This window comes from Pipistrellus hanaki (genome assembly GCF_964339955.1).
Source record: "Pipistrellus hanaki genome assembly, chromosome: 2".
Taxonomy (NCBI): Eukaryota; Metazoa; Chordata; class Mammalia; order Chiroptera; family Vespertilionidae; genus Pipistrellus; species Pipistrellus hanaki.
The window spans coordinates 41,268,588-41,294,174 of NC_140504.1; the positions used below are offsets into that span (position 1 = coordinate 41,268,588).

At 38.8% G+C, this 25,587-nt stretch overlaps 1 protein-coding gene and 1 long non-coding RNA gene across 2 annotated transcripts in view; one reads left to right on the forward strand and one right to left on the reverse strand.

Annotated features, from left to right (window-relative positions):
* The window catches only part of LOC311616485, a 122,353-nt gene extending 113,030 nt beyond the window's left edge, over window positions 1–9,323 (reverse strand). Inside the window, exon 1 of the long non-coding RNA XR_014793904.1 lies at window positions 7,595–9,323. This is a non-coding gene — a long non-coding RNA (uncharacterized lncRNA). The remainder of the gene's footprint in view (window positions 1–7,594) is intronic.
* LOC311616477 (kininogen-1-like) overlaps window positions 1–13,147 on the forward strand; it is a 39,101-nt gene extending 25,954 nt beyond the window's left edge. Inside the window, exons 6-10 of the mRNA XM_084871832.1 lie at window positions 2,802–2,886; window positions 3,754–3,914; window positions 9,334–9,441; window positions 9,557–9,643; window positions 12,909–13,147. Coding sequence (XP_084727958.1) covers window positions 2,802–2,886; window positions 3,754–3,914; window positions 9,334–9,441; window positions 9,557–9,643; window positions 12,909–12,980 — 513 coding nt within the window. The 3' untranslated portion in view covers window positions 12,981–13,147. The remainder of the gene's footprint in view (window positions 1–2,801; window positions 2,887–3,753; window positions 3,915–9,333; window positions 9,442–9,556; window positions 9,644–12,908) is intronic.
* Window positions 13,148–25,587: the final 12,440 nt, after the last annotated feature.

Genomic DNA, 25,587 nt, shown 5'->3' on the forward strand with positions numbered 1-25,587 from the left:
TTGTTTTGACAACTTTTTCATAACCTCTAGATTCATAAACTCTATTTGCCTAGTGTTAATTATTCTTTAAATGTGCATTTGGATTTTATTTTTAGTTTAAGAAATCTACATCTTTATAAGCTCAAGTGGTTTGATAGTTTTCTTAGTGTGTTTGTGTGTACATCCTATTTTTTCAGGTTTTGGTGTTCAGATTATAGTTTTCTAGAATGAATTGGATATGTGTTACATGCAGTTGAGTCAGCTCTGACTCCTCGTGACCCTATGAATGAGTGATGGCCACACTGTCATTACCCAAACAGCTCTGTTGAGCACCTGTAGACTCATTTCTGTGGCTTCTCTTATGGAATCGTCAGTCCATGTCATATTTGGTCTTCCTCTTTTCCTGGTGCCTTCTATTTTGTAGTTAGATGGTTAGCCACTATTTTTTGACTTGGGTAGTGTGCCACTATTTTCTATATTCAGAAACAGTTTACATAGCAAAGAACTAAATGTTTCTTTAATTTTAAAAAATTATTTATCTGTAAAACATCTATGTTGTTTGAAGGTGAGAAAAGGAATGGAAGTTGAGAGTAATGATAGTATTCTCTGTTCTTCAGTTACTGGTCCATTTAAATTTGTTCTTGTGTTTAAGATAGTGTTGGTTATTTATAGTTTTCCAGAAAAGAGTCCATTTCGTTGGGATTTAAAGTAGCATTCACTTGTTCATAATTATTCTCTTATACTTTTAGAATCTTTTTACCTTTGCTATGATGCTTTTTTTTTTTGCATTTGATTCTTTTTCTTATCCCAAGAATGACCATTTAGATTTATTACTGATGCTAGTGGTTTCTGTTTTCTAGTTCATCAGTTTTGCTTTATTGTTTCTGCCTTTTTTGTTTTGTTTAAGGCTATTTATTATTCTTTTCCTTTTCTAACTTTCTGATATAATTAAACTCGGTTTGAGGTTGTTTTGTTTGTTTCTTGCCTCTTTCTCTTTAAATTACAAAAGCATAGAAAGCCATGAGTATGATTTCAAGTGCGGCTCTGTCAACATTCTGTGAAATTCTCAGTTTTCTTGTTTTGTTTTTTATATTTTTCCTTATCCAAATAAGACCCTGACTATTTAGGCAAATGTGTTTAGATTTCCAAGTAGATAGTTTCTTGTTTATTTGTTTAAATATATTTTTAGAAATCTTCTTCCTTTGGTGCTGAGATCAAAGGACATTGCAAGTATTCTTTCATTTTGGAAATGTATTGAGCCTTTCTTGTAACCTAACATAAAAGCAATTCAGCCCTAACCAGTTTGGCTCAGTGGCTAGAGCATCAGCCTAGAGACTGAAGGTTCCCAATTTCCATTCTGGTCAAGGGCATGTACCTTGGTTGCTGGAACATCCCCAATAGGTAGTGTGCAGGAAGCAGCTGATCGATGTTTCTCTCTCATCGATGTTCCTAACTTTCTATCCCTCTCTGTTCCTGTCTGTAAAAACATCAATAAAAAATATACTTTAAAAAACAATTCAAAATATCTGTGTCAGAGTTATAAAAATATCATTTAAGTCATATAGGTCATACCACCTAAATACTTTTTTATTATTTTATTCATTTTTATTATGTTATTTTTTTTGTCCAGTTGGTCTACCTTAAATATATAGTTGTATATAAAATTTCTCCACCACCATTATTTTAATCTATTTCTCACATATAATCTAATTTCTGTCTTCTGCATTTTAACTCCATGCTTCTAGACTATATCTTTTTTTTATTAAATTATTATCTGTGTACATATTTTAACATTCCCCCCCCTATACATACCCTCCCTCCCCAGAGTTTTGTGTCCATTGGTTGTACTTATATGCATGTATACAAGTCCTATATCTTTATAAATATAAAATTGTCTTCTTTGCTATCATCGTGAGTTTTTTTGTTATCTTGAATTTTACTTGTCCAGTATTAATAATATGCTAGATCTTTTTTCTGTTTATATTTACTTCATATAGTTTTATTATTCATTGTGTTTGATCTACTTTTACCTTTTATATTACATTATTCTTAAAAATGTCATATATTAATTTTGTTTTTAACTTAATTTGGAAGTCTTTGCCTTTTTAAAAAAAAAACGTTTTTATTGACTTTTAGAAAGAGAGGATGGGAGAGTGATAGAGAAATAGAAATACCAATGAGAGAAAAACATCATCGATCAGCTGCCTCCTGCACACCCCACTCTGGGGATCTAGCCCAAAACCTGGGCGTGTGCCCTGACCACAAAATTTAAATGTGACCTCTTGGTTGCTGGGTTGATATACAACCACAGAGCACACGGGCTGTACTGGAATTCTCTGTCTTTCTAAAAGATATTTAACCTATTCAAATATATTATTTTTAAACTATATTTATTTATTTCAGAGAGGAAGGGAAAGGGCAAGAGAGATAGAAACATCAATGGGTGAGAGAACCATTGATCAGCTGCCTCCTGCACATCCCACACTAGGGATCAAGCCTGCTACCTGAACATAAACCCTGACTGGAAAATGAACTGTGACCCCCTGGTTCACAGGTTGGCACTCAACCACTGAGCCATGCTGGCTGGGCTTTATGATTATTATTTCTATGGTAGGTATTCTTGTCATCTTAGTTCATGTGTTGTGTAAATACATTTATTGTTGATAATAATACCTAATTGTTTCTGATTCTCTCTTTTGCAGTAGAATTATATTTTGTTCTGTTTTCTATGCAAAGGCAACATCCTATATTTAATTTTACTAGTTGTTTACTTTAAAAGTTCTTTAAAAAACTTTTTAACTTATTTACTTTTGAAAAACTAGGTTACCGGTAGATGTACAGATCTTGCACACGTGGATCCTCAGCTAAGAATTTCTTCACTCTCACAGAAGTGTCAGGTTTTTTCAGGTATGTGATAATACATGTTTGTGCTATATTAGTACATGTTGATCTAACAACTGATGAGGTCTTTTTATAGGAATTGTGCTTTAGGTGCAATGATATAATCAACAACCTTTACAGCTTTACCCCATTTCTGCACAGCTGACCTATAGCTGATGCACTTGGGACTGCTCTCCCAGTGGCCAGAGGGAATATGGTGATGGAAGGAAAGATATGTTTTTTGAGCAAAGCTGATCTCCAGATGCAATGTCAGCTGGTCTTTCTTGTGAATCAGATGTCACTACATCAGGTGTTATAAATTGGGGAAGCTGTATCTCCTATTTAATCACTTAGAATAAAATTCTTTCAATTAAATACTTTTTTCCTCCTGCATGTTATAATGGGGGAAAGTGAAATAGTGCAAGTTTATGGTCAAGCCAGTGTTTCTTATACCAAGAGTTGGCGTTTCTCATACTTGGAAGATGTTTGCATTCATTCCACAGTGAGAAGCATCATTGAAGCTCCCTGCTCACTAGAATCAGAGGACTTAAAATTTTCCCACCAAAGAATCATTCCTTTAAATTAAGCATTGCTTTTTTACACTTTCTTTCAAAAATGCAAAAACTTAGGAACAGTGCAGCTCATTGATATTGAAGGTGTACTAACTAACACCTTCTGATGGAAGGTTTCACTAAATACCCTTGACTTTGAGGAGAGGAAAAGAGGGCAGGCAGTAAGGTGAAGGTCACTCAGACAACCTCTACACGCTCACTACTGGCCTTTAGGCTGCACATGGCCCTCTACGAATTAGTGCTGGACAATGTGCAGGAGAGGTACTAGGATAGACTGTTCCTTCAGTGCACACACTGACTTAAAATCTGTTTCTTCTTTCAGGGGACTTTTTTACCCTGCGTTGCAAAGGCTGCCCCTCAGAAATGCCTGTCGACAGCCCAAATCTGAAGGAGCCTCTGACTCATTCCATTACAAAACTTAATGCAGAGAATAATGAAGCTTTCTATTTCAAGATTGACATTGTGCACAGAGCAACATCACAGGTCTGTAAATTAAGCTACAAAAATAGTGACATTATAGTCTATATGCAAACTGCTTACTAATATTGCCACACATATTGGGTTGGTAAATAGTATATGTGGTAAAAAAGAATTGAATGTCAAGCCTCAACCTCACTACATGCTTGCTATGTGATCTTAGAGAAATCATTTAGAACATTCCATTTTCTGTCTATAAAGGACTGGGGTGAGGCTCAAAATAATATACACTGAGTGGCCAGATTATAATGACTTTGAACACATAATAATCTGGCCACTCTTTGTGTGTGTGTGTGTGTGTGTGTGTGTGTGTATATATATATATATATATATATATATATATATATATATATATAGTCTGGTGCATGAATTAGTGCATGGGTGGGGTCCTGCCAGCCTGGCCAGGGAGAGGTGACATGGGTGGTTGGCCATCCTGCCTGCTGGTCAAATTCCTAGTCAAGGGGACAATTTGCATATTAGCCTTTTATTATATAGGATATACACTGAGTGGTCATATTATTATGCATTCAGACATCATAATAATCTGGCCACTCAGTGTATATCAAGCCTTGGCTGGGTACTGAGTTGGTTAGAGCATTGTCCCAATATATCAAGTTTGCAGGTTCATCCCCAGTCAGGACAACTACAAGATACAACCAGTGAATGCATAAATAACAGGAACAAAAAAGATAATATATGTCAATACATTATCTCCTGGAACTTCAAAGTGTTATATAAATTCTAGCAACTATTATCTACACTAATAAAAGAGGAACATGCAAATTAACCATCCCTCTGCTACACCCACAAGCCACACCCACCAAACAATCAGGAGCAAATATGCAAATTAACCCAACCAAAATGGCTGTGGTCACTGAGCTGCAGCAAACAAGAGGCTTGGGTTTCCCTGGCAATGGAGGAAGCCAAGCTTCTCTGGCACCCTGGTCAGCCTTGGCCTCTGATAAAGGCTACAAAGTGTCAATTATAGATGATAAATATATCCGAGATACCAGGGCTTTTGTTTGTGTCCCCAGTGGGTGTGGCCAGCCTGAATACCACCATAGGCCTCTCTCCCAGGCCACCCCATGCCTCAAGGGAACCCCCACCCTGATCCAGGGCACCCTTCAGGGCAAACCAGCCAGCTCCTACCCATGCACCAGGTCTCTATCCTATCTAATAAAAGAGTAATATGCAAATTAACCATCACTCCAACACACAAGATGGCTGTCCCCATGTGGACAAAAGATGGCCCCCACAAGATGGCCAGCGGGGGAGGATTGTTGGGAGGGATCAGGCCTGCAATGGAGGGCAGTTGTGGGTGATCAGGCCAGCAGGGGAGGGCAGTTGGGTGGGACCCAGCAGTAAGGGATGGTAGTTGCAGGTGATAAAGCCTGTAAGGGAGGGCAGTTAGGAGTGATCAGGCTGGCAGAGGAGGAAAGTTGGGGGTGACCAGGCCTGCAGAGAAAAGCAGTTTTGGGGGACCCAAGCCTTCAGGGGAGGGAAGTTAGGGGTGAACAGGCCTGCATGAATACGCAGTAAGGGGCAATCAGGCTGGCAGGGGAGTGGTTAAGGGGTGATCTGGCTGGCAGGCAGAAGTAGTTAGGGGCAATCAGGAAGGAAGGCAGGTGGGCATTTGGGGGCCAGCTGTTCTGGATTGTTTGGGATTCTGGATCCTGGTAGGATTGGGCCTAAATGGGCAGTCAGACATTTCTCAAGGGGTGCCAGGTTGGAGAGGGTCCAGGCTGGGCTGAGGAACACCGTCCCACCTTCCAGTGTACAAATTTTGTACACCTGGCCTCTAGGATAATTAATAAAAAGTAAGACAAGGAAAAGCTACTTTTATTCTCTGTCTTTACAGAGTCCTTTCTTACTGTAGTATCACTTAGGGCCTTAGGATCAGCCGTATGTCAGTCTATCATCACCCAGACTCTCTTCACACTCTCACCTCCATGTCATTTCTCCCCTGCCTAGGTGTCCTTCCAGTCCACAAATGTGCCCTCTACTGCTTCATCTTCTTTCCATGCTCTGTCAGTAGATAAGGATCATCCTAGTCTGGGGATCAGGAGACCCAGTTCAACCTGCGCCCCAGCCCTCATGTCCTGGGTAACCCTGAGTTGTCATTCAGACTCACTCAGTCTTTGTGGCCCCATCAGTAAAATGAGTGGCTGGGTGAGAAGAGCCCAAATTTCTCCCAACTTTAATGACATTTGAGTAATCTATTCATGGGCAGATTCCTATTATTATATAACCCTCAAAACTGGCCTCTCTAAATGTAAACAAAACAGAACCAACAAAAATAATCAAAATGGAACCAAACTGTTTCAGCAAACCAACATAATCTGATGTTGGGGGAGAGAAACTTACTTATAACAATTCATACTTTTGGCTCAGTAATTGAATGCCTAGAAATTTGAAATAGTGTCTTTATAGACAATGATATTCATTGTAGCTTTAACTATATAAGGCAACATGGTAAATTGTTAAAAATAATCAATAATATGGAAATGATCAAATAATGTCTGACATTGTCTTAAAATAGAGTAACAAGGAGCAATTTTAAAGCATCTTTGTGAGGAGTTCTTAATGTAGAAAATGCCTTGTGTTAAAATATGCATTGGGGACATAAGAGGCCATAAAATTCACTATAGATTCTGTTGTCAGGTGTCTTATATCTAATAAAAACGTATGGAAAACAACACTGAAAGGAAACAAATGCCTCCAACTATTCAGAGTGGTGACTTTAGGTGATGGCACAATGAGCTGTTTATTTTCATCTTCTAAATCCTGTATTAGTTTTGCTTCTGCAGGGGAAACCTAACCAAATGCTTTGAAATAAGTCAAAACTGACACTTTGCTCTTCTACTCAGGCACTTATTTCTGCCCCTAACACCACAACCGTTTCTCCCTCATTTCATGAGCACATGATCCATGTTTGTGGTGGTAGTCATATGGTACACCAATCCATGCTGTTCTTTTTTTAAATTTAAATTCTTCATTGTCTAAAGTATGTCTCCTTTCCTCTCGCCCATCAACCTCTCCCTGCTTTTCCCACACCCAGCACATGCCCTCACCCCCTGCTACTGTCTGTGTATGTGGGTTCTGCTTATCAGCATGCATACAAGACTTTTGGTTGCTCTCTTACCCACCCACATCCCCCAATGCTATTCTTGTGTTTGTCAGCTTTTCTTCTCACTTCAGATTTCTGCTTTCTTGTGAAACTCCCTTATTCTTGATGCAGGAATACCCTCTACTCCACCATATATTGCTTATCAGAGGTTTTCTGTCAGGAGAAAACCACTCATTTTACACATGACTATCGAGTCTTCATAGCACTTGCAGTTCTCTGTAAATTAATGAATCCATATCCCGGCATGGTGTGTATTTGTTTATGCCAAGGATGCCAGGGGAACAACAGGTAATACTGTAAATTGAAGGGAGCTGACATCCCTTCACTTGCCAAGTCAATTTGAAATATGATGAGAACCTCAGACTTACTTACAAAGATGAATCTCTACTGGCTTTTACATTTAATGAGAACAATTTGGCTCTTCTAACACGATTATTCAAGGAGGCCCTGCTGTGCCACACCAACCAGGGCTATAACTTCATTGTTAAAAATAATAGTCATCTCTCCAGGTCAAGTGATATATTCATGTATTCTTTTACACACACATAGACATACACACACACACACACACACACACACACACACACACACACATTTAGATCCTAGAATTAAGTACTGAATAACTTGAAAAAAAATAAGTACTAGATAACTTAGATTAGAAATTTGGCCATATCAACTAACTTTTTAACATACAATTTAAAGTCATTTTTACCAAGTATATTTTTAAGTGTAAGAGATGCAAGATATGGCATTTTAAAATGACATTTAAAAAGTCATATGTGTGCCAAAACTGGTTTGGCTCAGTGGATAGAGCATGAGCCTGCAGACTGAAGGGTCCCGGGTTCGATTCCAGTCAGGGGCATGTTCCTTGGTTGCAGGCACATCTCCAGTGGGGGTGGCGGGGGTGCAGGAGGCAGCTGATCGATGATTCCCTCTCATCGATGTTTCTGATTCACTCTCCCTCTTTCTTCCTCTTTCTCTAAAGATCCATTTAAAAAAAAAATTTGGTAGAAATTAAAATTGTTTTTTTAAATATATTTTATTGATTTTTTACAGAGAGGAAGAGAGAGGGATAGAGAGTTAGAAACATCGATGAGAGAGAAACATCGATCAGCTGCCTCTTGCACATCCTCTACTGGGAATGTGCCCGCAACCAAGGTACATGCCCTTGACCGGCATCAAACCTGGGACCTTTCGGTCTGCAGGCCGACGCTCTATCCACTAAGCCAAACCAGTTTCGGCTAAAATTGTTTTTTAATATAAAAAAATTAAGAGAGGCAAAGTAAAAAAATGCTAAGAATTTTCCTAATCAAGAATTTAACCCACAATTTCTGTAGTGACACCAACTCAGTATTTCTCTGATTCAAGACTTGGCATGACAATATGGCATACTTAAAGAAAACATTTAAGTTTTTCTTCCTACTCTTCTTAGATTCTATAACAACTTGAGCACTTGAATGTTGTTGAATAATAAAACTCAGAAAAGTTTAAAAATAAAAACTGTAGCCGAAACCAGTTTGGCTCAGTGGATAGAACATCAGCCTGAGGCCAAAATCAGTTTGGCTCAGTGGATAGAGTGTTGGCATGCTGACTGAAGGGTCCTGGGTTCGATTTCGGTCAAGGGCAAGTACCTTGGTTGCGGGCACATCCCCAGTAGGGGGTGTGCAAGAAGCATCTGGTCAATATTTCTCTCTCATCGATGTTTCTGACTCTCTATCCCTCTCCCTTCCTCTCTGTAAAAAAATAAAAAATAAAAAAAGAACGTTGGCCTGAGGACTGAAAGGTTACGGGTTCGATTCCGGTCAGGGACATGTACCTTGGTTGCGGGCACATCTTTTCTTAATAATGCTCTTATTAATGTATCTTTTTCCCCCCCCTCCCCAATGGGAGGTGTGCAAGAGGCAGATGATCGATGATTCTCTCTCATCGATGTTTCTAACTCTCTGTCCCTCTCTCTTCCTCTCTGTAAAAAATTAATAAAATATTTTTTTTATTTTAAAAAGAAAAAAATCATAGAATAAAAAAAAATCATAGACTAAAAATAAATAAATAAAAACTGTAGCCTTGTTTCCTTTTATAGAAAAGGAAACAAGACCAACCAACAGCCAAATATTTTATACATGCATACAAACTAACAGTTTAGCTGTCAAACATTTATACTTTTATATGAATACCTCTCATTTGAGCAGTGTATAATTAAAATTTTAATATTCTCCCCTAAGATACCTTAGGGTAAAAACATATCATTTATTATATAATGTTAATTAAGGCTCTACTTTGTGCTAATTAATTTTTCAGTTGGTTGCTGGGACAATATATTTTATTGAGTTCACGGCCAGGGAGACCACATGTTCCAAGGAAAGTAATAAAGAGTTGACAGAAAGTTGTGAGACCAATAAACTTGGGGTGAGTACTCATGCAACTCTACTTATTCCCTAGAAATCTACTTGATATTTTACACTTGTTTAAGTATTTCATGAATAACACTGTTCTCTCTTTTGGCTTTTGTTTTCACGAATAGGAAACTCTAAGATGCACTGCTGATGTTTATGAGGGACTTCGGGGGAATATAATTAAAACTACTGTCAAATGTCAATCACCAGGAAAGGTATGATTCTAATTAGTGAACTTGGGTAAATTTAGCTCATTCTGCAAAGTCCTATTTGGGGTTTGAAAATGAACCACTATTTAAATGAATTAGGGGAGTATCGTTTTAGAATAGAGAGAACTCTCACATTTCTGTGCTGACCTCTCTTTTTTATGTCTAGAAAGGAAAACAATAATCAGTCCCCTTAATCACTTCTCCCCCATTGTCAGTGTCCCAACCTTCAGGAGCTTCTCGTTTTGTTTTGTTTTGTTTTGCTTTGTTTTCCTTAATTAATTAATTAATTAATTAATTAATTTTATTTTTCCCCCTTTGGCCTTCTTCCAGCCTCCCCTACCCCGTGTATTATGCCCTCATCCCACCTGCTCAGTGTCTTCTGTCCATTGGTTGTGCATATATGCATGCATAAGAGTCCTTTGGTTGATCTCCCCCTGCCCCCTCCCTTCCCAACACTCCACAGCTTTCCCTCTGAAATTTGACAGTCTTTTTGGTGCTTTACTGTTAAGGTATCTATCTTTTTGTTCTTCAGGTTATAATGTTCTTTATTTTCCATAAATGAGTGAGATCATGTGGTATTTTTCTTTCATTGACTGGTTTATTTCACTTAATATAATGACCGGTGTATTTCTCTTAATATAATGTTTCTTTGATTTTTTTTTGTTTACAGGATTTGTCCAGTGGTGATAGCGGGGTATTAAAGTCTCCTATTATGAGTGTATTACTGTCAATCTCTCCCTTGATATCCTCTAGGATTTTTTTATATATATATATTTGGGTGCTCCTGTATTAGTGCATATATCTTTACCAGAGTTGGGTTGCTCCCTTTAGTATTATGAGGTGGCCTTCCTTTTCTCTTTTTGTGCCCTTCACTTTAAGAAATAATTTTTCAGATATAAGTATTGCTACCCCAGGGTTTTGTTTTGTTTCATTTCCATTCACCTGAAAACCCTTTTCCCATCCCTTCACCCTCAGTCTGTGTGTGTCTTTTTTTTTTTTTTTATGTAGGTTGCTTGTAGACAGCAGATATATGGGTCATGTTTTCTTAGCCAATCCTTTACCCTGTCTTTTGATTGGGGCATTTAATCCATTTATATTTAAAGTTATTATTGATATGTACTTGTTTGTCGCCATTTTTATTCTTTACCCCTGTGTTTCTTCTTTGCTTCTTCTTTCTTTCTTTCTTTCTTTCTTTCTTTCTTTCTTTCTTTCTTTCTTTTTTTTTTTTTTTTTTTCAGAAGACCCTTTAGCATTTCTTGCATTGCTGGTTTGGTGGTAATAAACTCCCTTAGTCCTTTTTTGTCTGTGAAGCTTCTGATTTCACCTTCAATTTTTATTGATATCCTTGCTGGGTACAGAATTCTTGGATTCAGACCCTTCCTTTGCATGACTTTGTATATTTCATTCCATTCCCTTCTTGCCTGATGTATTTCTGTTGAGAAATCTGTGGCTTGGCTAATGGGGGATTCTTAGTAGGTAACTTTCTGTCCCTCTCTGGCCACTTTTAAGATTCTTATTTTGTCATTGGTGTTTACCAATTTAAGTATAATGTGCCTTGGTGTCAGTATTTACGGGTTCATTTTGCTTGGTACTCTGTGAGCTTCTTGGATTTGTGTGGGGTTTTTCTTCCCTATATCAGGGATGTTGTCTGTCATTATTTCTTCAAACCGGTTTTTTATTCATTGCTTAGTTTCCTCTTCTTCTGTAACTCTGAAGATAGTATTCATCTGCACAGACATAAGAGAAGACAGAGGGCTAACAAACTTCCCCTCCCTATTCCAGTCAAATGAAACAGCTGCCTTTCCTTAATTTTGGTACTTAGATCTCATTGCGGCTATCATGACTAATACACCACCAACTCCCACAGAGAATGATGATTCTTGGATCCCTGGAATCCAGATAGAGCCAAATAGCCTTTCATTTAACCTGATACTGATTTCCCAGAAACAACTTCCCCCGAGTGTCCTGGACGCCCATGGAAGCCAGTTAATGGAATGAATCCAACTGTGGAAACAAAAGAATTTCATGATTTCAATCTCTTTGATGCTCTTATTAATGTATGCAGTCATGGGTGTTTCTTTAATACTTCATCATCCCCTTTCACCATTATCCACATACCCTGGTATAATGCACCAAAAACCACGAAGCTTCAAAACAACCTAGAGAGAAGTGATAAGACTGCCAATGTGGACACCATCAATTTCTATGGACCACACAAGCCTTTGTGCAGGATTATAAATCCTTTCTGAATCTTCCTTATGGGTTTTCTTAACTAGCACAGAAAATGGACAAACAAATTTGCCTTGTGGCCTACTGCTGTTTGCTTTTCTAATAACAAATATGTATCTTAGAATGGTTGTCATTGACTTCCATACAAAGATTCTTGCCATTCTGAATAAACTATGGCATCTGGTCCTTCAACACATGTGAAAATAAGGAAAGTCAAGAGACTGAATGCTGTACTTCTTAATAGGGCAAAAATAATAACAAAAGCTACCAGAGGTAAAAAAGGGACAACAAGAAAGACAGACTGGCCAAAGGGAGGACAAGGGGAAGTAAACTAATGACTTTCTGTTTCCAAAACAGGTTAGTTATATCAAATAGTTACTCCCACTTCACAAAGTTATTCTGTTAATTCTCTTTCTGAGTCAGAGTTTTTCTCAGAAGTCATTAATTTCTATTAACTCAACTACTCTTTGCAACAAGGCTGTGAAATAGGAGTTTCTATTTGTCTATTAGAGTGAGCAATCCTTAGTTTTGAGAAGTTCTGAGTTTAATAATAACAATGGAAGCAGGAGTAGGGATATAGAAGGAAATCTTTTTTTTATAATTGACCAGGAAATATCATAAGATGTGTGCAAAATTTATTCATAAATTTTATGAGGAAATGCCTCTCTAGCCACATTTTATCATCAAGTCATCTTTTTGCTACAACATTGAAGAACGCTAATTTTTACCAAAAAAGGACAATATGATTAATTGCTTCTAATCTCAGGGAAGCACACATTGCATAATCCTTGCTGTGTTCTGATTAGGGAAACAGGACAGGGCTTAAACACCTACAGTTGCTTGTGGATGCATGTGGCACTGCTACTTCAAGTTATTGCATGCATTTGAGCCTCTGAGTTTTTATTCCATTTCAAAAATTATCTGTACTTATCAATAAAGAACCAATGATGTCAGGAAAAACTCTCATCTTATTAACTGGTAGCTTCACTCTTCTCTTATTGAATGATAATATCATATTAACAGAATGTTACTATATTTACAGAAGCAACTAAAGCCCTGCGTGTTCAAGGGCCGACCTCGGGATGCAGGAGCAGAGCCAACATCTGAGAGTTAGATTTCTTGACCAGTTGCAGAACCTCCACACCTGGCACAATAGCTCCAGCAACCTGTCAGCAGCCCTGAATGGGAGGACAAGAAGATGGGGATAGAATGTCAATAGAGAAGAATGCCATTTTATCTTTCTGGTTCAGGGTGAAATAAAGTTTGATCTTCATGTTCTCACTCTTGGTTAATTCACAGTAGTCTGCTTTCAGCCACACCGATCCTGCAGCAAAGTCCAGTTGATCAGAGAGCATACTCTAATATGGAGACTCTGGAACAAGCAGGGGTTCCTTAAGTGGGCTTTCCTAATACCAGGATTTCATTATGGGCTCTAAATCAAGGGTTTGCGAAAGATGTTTCCATCAGCAATCTAAAGTATCTCTCTATCTTCCCTTCCTCCTCTTTCTCCCTCTTTTTTCCCCCTCTGTCTCTCCTGATTTTCAGCTCAAAGTTAAGAATGATTTGTGTTTCTTCGTTAATTTTTTTTAAAGATCTAGTTAATTACCAAAAAAGAAAACAAAAAAAAATACTCTATGTTATTGGGATGCCTACCAACTTTTTACTAGCAAAAATATCAAACCTCAAAAAAGTTTAAAGAAAATTTAAAATTATCTTCCTGATTCAAGTAATGGTAATAATTAGAAATATAATAGAATAAAAAGTGATAAGAGATTTTTAATTTTCTTTAATAGGTATTTACTGAATGCCTAATGAGCCATTTACCATGCTAGACAGTTTCTGTTTGGTGTGTGACTTAGTCCCACAACAACTCTGAGGTCCCCATGACCACCTGTCATTTACAATGAGGAAACTAGCTCCCAGTGCCCTGTTTAGGGTCACACAATTACTGCATGACAGAGCTAGTGTTCATACTCAGACCTTTGGAACTTCATTACACCAAGTTACCCTGAGGTATTATTATCAATGTTGGCATTACAAAACACACATTTCTGAATCTGAGATGGTCATTATCTCAATACAAAAACCCTGATTAAATATCTTACTGTGTCTGATGTTGTTCTGAGTACTGCTCAGGGTAAACTATGATGAAGTTAAGCCCTGGCATTGGCTATTTACTGTTTGCTTAGCACTAGGAACTGAAAAAAAAGAGAAACAAGTGTTAAGAGACGAACTCCTGAAAGAATTTACAATCCCATTGAGAAGTTAGGACTAAAGCATGTGGAACTGATGTTTAATCCATGCCATGATCATTTGTGGAGCAGTAAGCAGACCTGATGAATGGGATAGGAAGAATGGACAAGGTAGAAAGATAAAATTAAGCCCAACTGGTAGTTTGGATTTGAAGTAGGCAGTAGAGAGCCTCTGACAGTTCTTGGGTGGAGACCTGCTGAAAGAGTCTATTAAACACATTATTCTGAAAACTCTGGAAGGTATTGATTAGAATGAGATGAGACTGGACTCAAGGCATAGTTTAAAGAATGATAACCACTCGGGCTGGTATAAAAACCATATGGGTCTCACTTGGCAACATGAGGTATTTCTACTTTACAACTTTATCTTAAGTTTCCTGTGATCCAGAACCTACCTTTTACTCTTTAAATATTTGCACCCTCCTCCCACTCCCAAGCCAAAGGCACACCCATGCCTCTGACCTTGGCTCTGAAACCACACAGCTTCATCCATTTATACTCCTCTTCAGGACAGGAATTTCCTCCTTTTCAGCCCAACACACTTTCCTCATATTGCCCAGGCTGAGTACCTCAAGCAGGATGCCCTTACCAGTTTTCTAGCCCTTTTTCCATTTCCTGCTAAGCCTCATCCCAATCTGTCCTGCACTCATGCTCTACCCCACCTCCCCCCAGACCCCTGCTGGTGCTCTGTGGGAGAAGCCAGACCACCCCAAGACTTCTATGAGAACACTTAAAAGAATCCAGAAGATATGAGAACAACACACTCTTCCAGAAGTACCAGTGTCTCTACCTGTAAGTTAGATGATCAGCAGAAAAATGTTATCTAAACTAGAGGCCCAGTACACAAAATTTGTGCATTTGGGGAGGGTTCCTCAGCCAGGCCTGTGCCTTCTTACAGTCTGGGAGCCCTCAGGGGATGTCTGACTGATGGCTTAGGCCCATTCCCTGGGGTAAGCAGGCCTAAGCCAGCAGTCGGACATTCTTAGCACTGCTGCAGAACAGTAGAAGCTCCTGCCACTGCTGCTGCACTTGCCAGCAGTGAGCCTGGTTTCTGGCTGAGCAGTTCTCCCGCTGTGGGAGAGCACTGACCACCAGGGAGCAGCTCCTGTGTTGAACATCAACCCCCTGGTGGTCAGTGCACTTCATAGCAACCAGTCATTCTGCCATTCAGTCGATTAGAATTCAGCCTTTTATTACTTATCTAAATACCTAGCAAAAATTGCCCTTGTTAAATTATTTACCTTCAGCCTTTATTTTACAAGAATCTCCATTTGGCTGCCACATGCTGTGTCTTGCAAAAGCTTAACTGGAGGTATTGCCCAGTATTCACATTAGAGGCAGTGCAATAAAATGGTTAAGAACCAGGGTTCTGCAATTAGACAGCCCTGAATCCAAAAGCTGGAAACTTATTTAAGTTATCAACATCCCAGTTTTCTCATCTGAAATATTAGGTTAATAATATGCTCACATTATAGGTGTCTGGTGAGACTTAAAAGAACTGGCATAATGCTTAGCACATGGCAACCATTCAGTAAAGGAGAGCTATTGTTGCATTACTGGAACATAACTATGTTACTTTTAGAATTTAATCTAGGGGGAAATATTTGTCAGTCAATGAGATGTGTTCAGCAGAGCATATATCCCCTTTTGCCTTTGCAGTCATACAAAGGTTGTATTCAGCTCATATCAAGTGTCTGTTAATATCTACTCGCTCATTTTCAATTCCAACAGTTCCCAACATGCTTGCAAATTAGAATAACCAAGGGAGCCAAAACCGGTTTGGCTCAGTGGTAGAGCATCGGTCTGCGGACTGAAAGGTCCCAGGTTTGATTCCAGTCAGGGGCATATACGTTGGTTGCGGGCACATCCCCGGTGGGAGGTGTGTAAGAGGCAGCTGGTCGGTGTTTCTCTGTCATCGACGTTTCTAGCTCTCTATCTCTCTCCCTTCCTCTCTGTAAAAAATCAATAAAAATATATTTAAAAAAAAAAGAATAACCAAGGGAGCTCTAGACCAGTGTTTCCCAACCTTCTCTCATGATGAGAATCACCTGGTGGAGTTGTTAAAACACAGATTCCTGAATCCCAACTAAGAAGTGCTAAACTAGAATTTTTGGGAACATATAGGTAAAATTGTATACTTAACTAGTGCTCTAAGAAAGATGTTATATACAGAGCACTAAGTTAGGTATGCAATTTTACCTATATGTTCTCAAAAATTCTAGTTTAGCACTTCTTAGTTGGGATTCAGGAATCTGTGTTTTAACAACTCCACCAGGTGATTCTCATCATGAGAGAAGGTTGGGAAACACTGCTCTAGACCATAGGAAGCCAAATCTCTGTGAGTTGTTCTGAGTATCAGTATTTTTCAAAAGTTCTCCATTGATTCTAGGAGATTTAAAGGTGGGAACAATTGATTTAGGCCTATTCTGTTTCCCTTTAATCCAGGTTTACAGTGTTCCACTTTGTTATCTTTCAAATATTTTTTTTAATAGGAAGGTTATGAGATTCACAAGGCATGCATGGAGGGATGAATGGATGGATGGATGGAGGAAAGGAGAGACCGACAGACAGATAACTGAGCATTATATTCACTATATTTGTTGCAATAAAAATGAAGAGTACAAGATGGGCCTTTCAAAGACTTATAAACAAATTACTTACTGAGTATGAGAAGTGATGGACAGGAATAAGTCAAAGATGACAAAAATTTTTCTAGCCTAGTTACCTAAGGAAATAGTAATGCCATTAACACAAACAAGTAAACTGGGAGCTGATCTGTGCTTCCTAGTAACTCTAAGAACCAGACTGGCCCCAAATGCACATAATTTAAAATGTTTCAACAACTGAATAAGCATATGAAATCATTATGCAAATGCATATAAAACACTACTATGACCCACCTCAAATTATTTCATTTTCTACAATATTTGTGGCACCTGCCCTAATAACAGGGAAGTATCATTAGATATTCATGGACCAAGCTTGCAAAATATATGTGAGAAAACTTCTATTACAAGACCCTTCCTATCAAAAAGATCAGAAAGGAGAGAACTTATTTTCTGAACGTAATCTTAAACTTCTATTTGACTGATGCTTTAGAATCCTGAAACTAGCAAAAAATCTTTATTATGGAAGCTTTTCTGTCTCCTCTCTTTTCTATATGGTATGTCTGAGTGTGTGGAAATACCACCATTATTAAAAACAGATAAAATAGTAGCTCTTGGGAAAAAAATGAAAGTACCAGCTTTTTCACATAAGCACTGTTTACCAACCGGGTGCTTTGGTCAACTTAGCTAAACCGGAATTGTTTCCAAGAAGCCCCTTTTCTGTATGGTTCTGGGTTAGATTTGTTCAAAGGAGATATTTGTGTGTGAACAATAAAATGGAAAGCCAAAACCGGTTTGGCTCAATGGGTAGAGCGTCGGCTTGTGGACTGAAAGGTCCCAAGTTTGATTTTGATCAAGGGCATGTACCTTGGTTGCAGGCACATCCCCAGCTGGGGAGGGGGGTGTGCAAGAGGAGGCTGATCAATGATTCTCTCTCATCAATGTTTCTAACTCTCTATCCCTCTCTCTTCCTCTCTGTAAAAAAATCAATAAAATATATTAAAAACAAACAAACAAACAAACAAACAAACAAGAAAATGGAAAGAAGCAGAGCCAGGACTCTTGGAAAGTCACAGAGTGAGATGCAGTGAGTGAGAACTCGGAGGCAAGAACTCAGGCCTAGCCTCATCCTTCCTTATTTGGTGAGTAGCTCTCTCCCCCACTGCAGGCCATGTTGACCTACAGCCACAGGAGGCACTCTAGGGCAACAGCCTCTGAGGGTTTCCTTCACTAACGCCTCTCACTGTTTCTCTGGCAGCAGGACATGCTTGTCCAGACTTTCTTAAAATCTCCGACTTGTCCTACAGCACCAATGCCTGGGGAAGGCTGATTAGTAACTTTGATTCTCCAACTTCTTTACCCTGGGTCTTCCCACAATGGTGTAAGGTCTAATTTCTAAGATAAATCCCTTATACCCTAAGACTCACAGTGTTGTTCTGTTTCCCTGATCAAACCTTGACTGATATACCAGACTCCCCACCCTCATCATTTTACATCAGGAAACACAGTCCATTGCTTTCTAATGCAGAACCGGGTCCAGCAATGCAACTGTATTAGAGCATCTCCTAAGAAAATGAGTGAAGGCTGTTTGTTCACTTGAGTGGGGGACACAGACACATAAAAATGCATATAAATGTTACAATCAGAGCGAGAGGTGTGCTTATGGGGCGGTGAGAGCAGAAAGAAAGAATCGAGTTTGGGAGGCAGTAAGCAAGCTGAGAGGGCAAGGACTTGTCTCTCACAGCACCGTTTTCCCAGGTTGCAGGCACAGTGCCTTCACAGAACATTGACCTTAATTGAAGTAAACTGAATCTGCATATGGCACAGTGGTAAGTCCTAGGAATAGGGCACTGAACAAGACAAACACAGCTAGTTCATGCCTTCACTTAGCAAACAATCTAGTGCAGTGGTTCACAAACTTGAGCATGCATCAAAATCTCCCGCAAGGCTTGCTAAAACCTGGATTGCTGGGGCCTCTCCCAGAACTTCTCATTCTCTATGGCTGGGAGGGAGGGCCTGGAATTTGAGCTTCTCACCAGTTCTCAGGAGATGCTGGTGCTGCTGCTCTAAGGCATATTGTAGACCTGCTGGTGTAACAGTTCTCAATCACTGGAGCAACTTTTAAAAAATACCTTGCTGGGAGCATCACTGCAGACCTGTTAAGTCATGTGTTAAAGGTTCTGCAGGTGATTTTAATGTTCAGGTCAGAGTCAAAACCACCAACGTGATGAATAGTAGCAGTTACCATGTATTGTTACTTGCTGTGTGCCAAACACCATATGAAGATCCCATTATCACATCAGGATACCCCATTTTACAGGTAAGAAAACTGAGACTCGGAGAAGTGAGATCAGTTGGCGAAGATCACATAGCAAGTATCATTAGAAGAGGAAGGATGGAACCCAGGTCTCTGACTAGAGTCCACTCATGTAACCACAGATGCCTATGCCACAGGGGCCTGATTTAAAACAGCACACCTGATTTAAATATTGAGAAGTTCCTTTAGGTCAGCGGTTCTCAACCTGTGGGTCGTAACCCCTTTGGGGATTGAATAACCCTTTCACAGGGATCACCTAAGACCATCGGAAAACATAGATATTTATATTACGATTCATAACAGTAGCAAAATTACAATTTCCTGTGTCAAGTCTCTGTGGTTTGAGCATCCACTAATGCTTGGTTCTGACATCTAATCCACCCCAAACAACTTTCTGCTAGTTACATGTGCCAGATAAATATCTATAATAATAAAAGCATAATATGCAAATCAACCCAACAGCTGAACAGTGGAACGACTATCCAGATGACCTTACAAACGAAGCCAGTGAGAGCTGAGGCAGCCAGGGCTGAGAAGGCCTACTCTTGCATAAACTTCATGCAACAGGCCTCTAGCTAATCAATAAAAGCCAGAACATAGGACAGGCAAATGTAGGACTAACATTGAGGCAATTCATATTTAAATATTCAGTTAAATGTTGAAATTCACTATTAATTGTTCTATTGTATAGTACATACTTAAGTGTACAATGTGGAAAAGTGAGAAAATACAGAAGGATGCAAAGCAGAAAATAAAAACCATTGAAATTTTACCAGCCAAAGGGAACTACTGTTAAAACGTTGGTTATAACTTTACATAATGTTTTCCTTTTTATAAATGTCTGTAGGTATGTTATTAAAAAAAAAAAATCCTGCTATAAATATAATATTTAATCTATTTTTCTACACAACATATATCGTGACCACTTTCAATGTCAGATTTGACTCCCATAAATCTTTCATAATTATAATAAATATGTATATTAACACCTTTCAATAATGATATGCCACTGAAAAACCACAGTGAGTAAATATGCATTTATTGTTCTTATTACTGTGTCTGATATTACCAAAGGTGGATCCACAGGTAGGTGGAGACCCATATTTGAGTGGTTGACTCAGAGAACAGCCAACAGTCCTTACTTTCTGAATGTGTTTCTATAGTGGAGAGGTGATTCTGCTTAAATATTTAATCTTATTCAGGTATGGGAGGCTTCGTTGTGATATTCCAGTGAGAAGCTAGTTTTCTCTTATTGCGAGTAAAATGAAAAAAAAAGGAGTGACTGACTACAAAGAGGCAAACTCCTTTCCCAAGGTTCTCTCCTCCTTCACAGGGAGATGCTGCCCCCCAGAGGCAAAGGCCTGCACAGGTAACAAGGCCCCTGGGAGAAAATGAGTGCCCTCCTTAATGAATACCTTTCCATCTTTCTTTTCCCTCTCTGACCTACTGTCTAATTACTAATTCCTTTTGTTAACTAGCTATGATTCTTTGTGTGTGTGTGTGTGTGTGTGTGTGTGTGTGTGTGTGTGTGTGAAATTCCATATACCCAGGGGGATGTAGGACCCTAAAAGGGACTCTAGCCTCTCGGAAACCTTTAGCAGTAAAAGCTTTCTGTTCCTGGGGGCCTGGTGTAGAATGACAGATGACAGGGGCCTCCCTTGGGGAGACCTTCCAATTATATAGGATAACACACCCATGAAGAAAATTAGAAAATAAAGTATCTCAGATTTAATAGGGCTCCTATAATTGGTTTCAAAAGACCACTAAGACTTCGTATGAATCTAAGAGAAAGAATCAGGAAGCTTCTGAAGAAAAGTGTGACATTATGGCTGAAGACAAATGCTCCAGGCTGGGCGGGAAGGTCAGTGCTCTGCTGTCACCCTCAGCGACAAAACTATACTCCCTGGGCTCACAGAAGTGCATCAAGTAGCTTAAAGTTAGTCTTCAGAAGACTGAAACCTAAAAGGTTTTCGTGGGTTTTTTTCCCCTAGGAAAAGGTGACTTCGAGGTAAAAAAAAAAAAAAAAAGTTTAAGTAGTTTAGATGACAGTTGAAACTATATCTGTCCAAAACAAAATAGTATGTCTATTGTTTTTAATGACCTAGTATCCTTCTTAACTATAAAATTAAAAATAGAGATAGGCAGCTTAGCTGGTGTGGCTCAGTGGTTGAACATTGACCTATGAATCAGGAGTTCACAGGTTCAAGCCCTGGTGGGGGCACATGCCCAGTGTGGGGCGTGCAGGAGGCCTCCAATCAATGATTCTCTTACATTACTGATGTTTCTATCTCTCTCTCCTCCCTTTTTTTCTGAAATTAATAAAAATGTATATTAAAAAAGAAGTAAAATATAAACAGTTTATTTAATACTACTCAAATACTTGATACAATTATTTAATATATTCTGGATGTGAAATATAGTCATATATCTCCTGGTTTTGCCATGTGAGAAATAAAAATGCAACCATAACATTTTGTTTCATGTGGGAAATTTAGCATTTTACAAAATGCTAAATTAAAGTTCTAAAATTTAAAATACTTGCTTTCACTAATGTTTTAAAATATGAAAACATAAGTATAGGAATACCACTAATTGAGTTTTTATTTATTTTTTTAATATATTTTATTGATTTTTTTTTTTACAGAGAGGAAGAGAGAGGGATAGAGAGTCAGAAACATCGATGAGAGAGAATCATCGATCAGCTGCCTCTTGCACACCCCCTACCAGGGATGTGCCCTGCAACCAAGATACATGCCCCTGACCAGAATCGAACCTTTCAGTCCGCAGACCAATGCGCTATCCACTGAGCAAAACCGGTTTTGGCTGATTGAGTTTTTATTTAAACAACTGTTGTCCTTAGAAACTAGTCTCAAAAACTTCACACAGTATTACTGAAATGGCAGGGCAGGGCTAACTCCTGATCCTCCATTTTGAATGTCATTGTGTAACTGGACCCTAGCCCTCACCCAACCAATCAGGGTCAGCCAAAGCAGTGACATCACCACCCCTCCCCCAGACCCCTATAAAACCCTTTAATCTGGTGAAGCTCACTCTCTTCCACCACACTGCTGTCGGGTGTAAGTGAGACAGAGCTTGGACTAGTCCAAATACAGGCTTTTTGCTATTGCATCGAACTTGGCTTCCTGGTGGTCTTTGGGGATCACAAAATCTAGGCATAACATTACAATTTATGAGAAACTGTAGAGTTCCTCCATTACCTTTTATATATAAATTTGTAAGATGTGATCTCTCTTTGGTAAAAGTTTTAAAACAGTATTATATTGAACTTTAGTGCTCACTTAGTATATTTTTCTAAAATCCCAATTTTCTTTGGAATTTTGGAAAATTGATTATTGAGCTGGGACTGGTTTGGCTCAATGGATAGAGCGTCAGCTTGGGGACTGAAGGGACCCGGGTTCGATTCTGGTCAAGGGCATGTACCTTGGTTGTGGGTGCATCCCCAGGGCGGGATGTACAGGAGGGAGCATATCCCCAGTAGGGGGTGTGTAAGAGGCAGCTGATCGATGACTCTCTCTCATGGATGTTTCTAACTCTCTATCTCTCTCCCTTCCTCTGTACAAAATCAGTAAAATGTATTTTTTTTTAAAAAATTGATTATTGAGATACTTAGTTAATAACCAATATTTAACTGGGACTTTTAAAAATCTTTAAATTGTGCCAAGAACTGTGAAAAAACAAAGATTTTAGTCTACAATAATTTCTAACAAGTTAGTCTCCCACAGTTTCACAGACACTGACAGAAGACACAAGACTCCTGGGTCAGAGACAATATTATTCACAGCAACTCCAGCATTTTACAGTGCGCAAGTCCCAGTGCCCACAAGGTGACCCAAATAAAGGCACATGATATCTGCATGGTACACACAAGGGATTGCATTACAGGAGAGGAATGTCAAGTTTAAAGAACACTAATATATATAGATATAGATATATAGATAAATAGATATTATAGATATTATATATATGTGTGTGTATGTATATGTGTGTGTATATTTTTTATTATTTTTTTATTTTATTTTTTTTAGAGAGAGAGAGAAATATGTTAACTAACCGGGATGCCATAATGAGTTGACTGGACAGGAGGAGGTTTCCCTGCACAGCATTGGGGGCGGGTGGCAGGGGCCTCCACGTGCCTGTGCTGGGTGAGGGCTCAATCAGCATGAGCCACGGCTGCTTCAAGGGCCAGAAAGGGAGGCATGACTGGACCAGCAGTGACCTCCACTGCTGCGGGGCCCAGGGAGCTGGCAGGTGACTCAAGGGTGGCCAGCGATGCATGATTTCAAATTGCATGCTGGGCCTCCAGTATATTATAATGAGCAGTAAGACAGCATGAGGTTGCTGGAAGGAGACATTATTATAAAGGACAATAAGTCAGATTTCCATTTGTTCTGGAGGGAGTCACAATCTCTATCTCCTGGTGCTGTTCTTTGTAGAAACAGCTTTGAAAGATAGTCCAGAGCAAAGTTAGTCATTGCCTCTGATCTTAAGACATGCAGAGTCATGCATAAACTCATGAGGAATTGTCTTCCAATACAGAGAAAAATAAAAAATAAAATGCATAGTTCCTACACAACATCTATGCATGTTTTTATGTATGTATCCTTAAGCATAAACACTTTTTCCTTCAGAAAATTCAAATTAAGATGAAAAATATAAACACACAATTATGATATACAGGGTGGGGCAAAAAGTAGATTTATACTTGTTTGTATGAAAATTAAAACAATAATTAATAAACAGTAATACATAAATAAACTCTATTTTAAATACTCACAATTGTAAACCTATTTTTGCCCCACTCTAGATCTGATAAAGTTGTTTTAAAGCTAGCATTTTTTGTGTTTCTTTTTTATTTTCTTTTTATTGATTTCAGAGAGGTAGGAAGAGGCAGAGACAGAGAGAGAAACATCAATGATGGGAGAGAATCATAGATTGACTACCTCCTGCATCCCTTCAATGGGGATTGAGCCCACCACCCAGGCATATCCCCTGATTGGAAACTGAACCGTGATCTCCTGGTTCATAGATCAATACTTAACCATTGAGCCATACCCGCCAGGCTAAAGCTAGTGTTTTAAAGTTTTAAGTATTATTATTCAAACTAATATGACTATCTAAGTACGTATTACATATCAAAGCTATATTAAGGATAATAACATTTCTTAATTACATATAATAGAGGACAGATGACTTGTAGTTTGCAGTTTAATATATATATAATATATATTAAAAATAATAATAAAATAAATAAAATATATTTTATTGATTTTTTACAGAATGAAAGGGAGAGAGATAGAAACATCAGTGAGAGAGAAACATCGACCAGCCGCCTCCTGCACACCCTCCACCAGGGATATGTCCGCAGCCAAGATACATGCCCCTGACTGGAATTGAACCGGGGACCCTTCAGTCCACAGGCCAACGCTCTATCCACTGAGCCAAGCCAGCTTTGGCCAAAATAGCTATTTTGAAAATTTTAAAATTTGTGTATACAGGGTGTTTCAAAAAATGTATACACATTTGAACAGCTGATAGCTCAATTTTGAAAATGAAATGTTTTTTTTAATATATTTTATTGATATTTTACAGAGAGGAAGAGAAAGGGATAGAGAGTTAGAACATCAAGGAGAGGGAATCATCGATCAGCTGCCTGTTGCACACCCCCCTACTGGGGATGTGCCCGCAACCATGGTACATGCCCTTGACCGGAATTGAACCAGGACCTTTCAGTCCGAGGGCCAACACTTTATCCACTGAGCCAAACGATTTTCAGCAATGAAATGTATTTTAATAAACACTAACGTTATAATTATTCAAAGTGTGTATGTACATTTTTGGGACACCCTGTAAGTGTACAGACTGAATTTATACTGCAAACAATGGTATGATGCTGTAGAATTGTGGAACTGGCTTAAGGTACTACTTGAAGGAGGTGCTATCTGTCTCATTACTAAATCACAAAGTTTTGATAGTAAAAAATGTACAAATTCTCTACTTAAATAAAAAGATTTCAAATTCATTCCCAAGCTTACCACCCAAAGCAGTGGTTTTCAAGGATGATCCTCAGTCAAGCAGCATCAATTTTATCTGGGCAATTGTTAGAAATGCACATTTCCAGCAATCTGTGCATTAGAGAGCCTGGTTGATCCTGAACACTAAAGGTGAAGGATCTCTGATTAAAAGAATTGTTTTGATGATTAGTGGGAGGGGTCTGAGGAGTGAGGGACTAATGGAGACAGGGAAATTCCCAACCGGACATTCAAATTGCCTGCTTGTTCAGGGAAAGGTCTTGTTTCAGATGACCTGTTTCTTAGAAATTAGATTATAACTTTGTTTCTTCTAAGTATTGACTTGCTTTTGCCGATATCAAAATTTGGCTTGGCCACCTGTGATCTGAGTGGATTGGTTCCAAAGACCACAAAATGATTAACGTAGAGCTTCTGTGTTGGTAACCTCTCTGATAGAAACCAATCAAGAAATGAGCATAGGCTCATTTGTGTATACAGGGTGAAATGATCCTGGCTT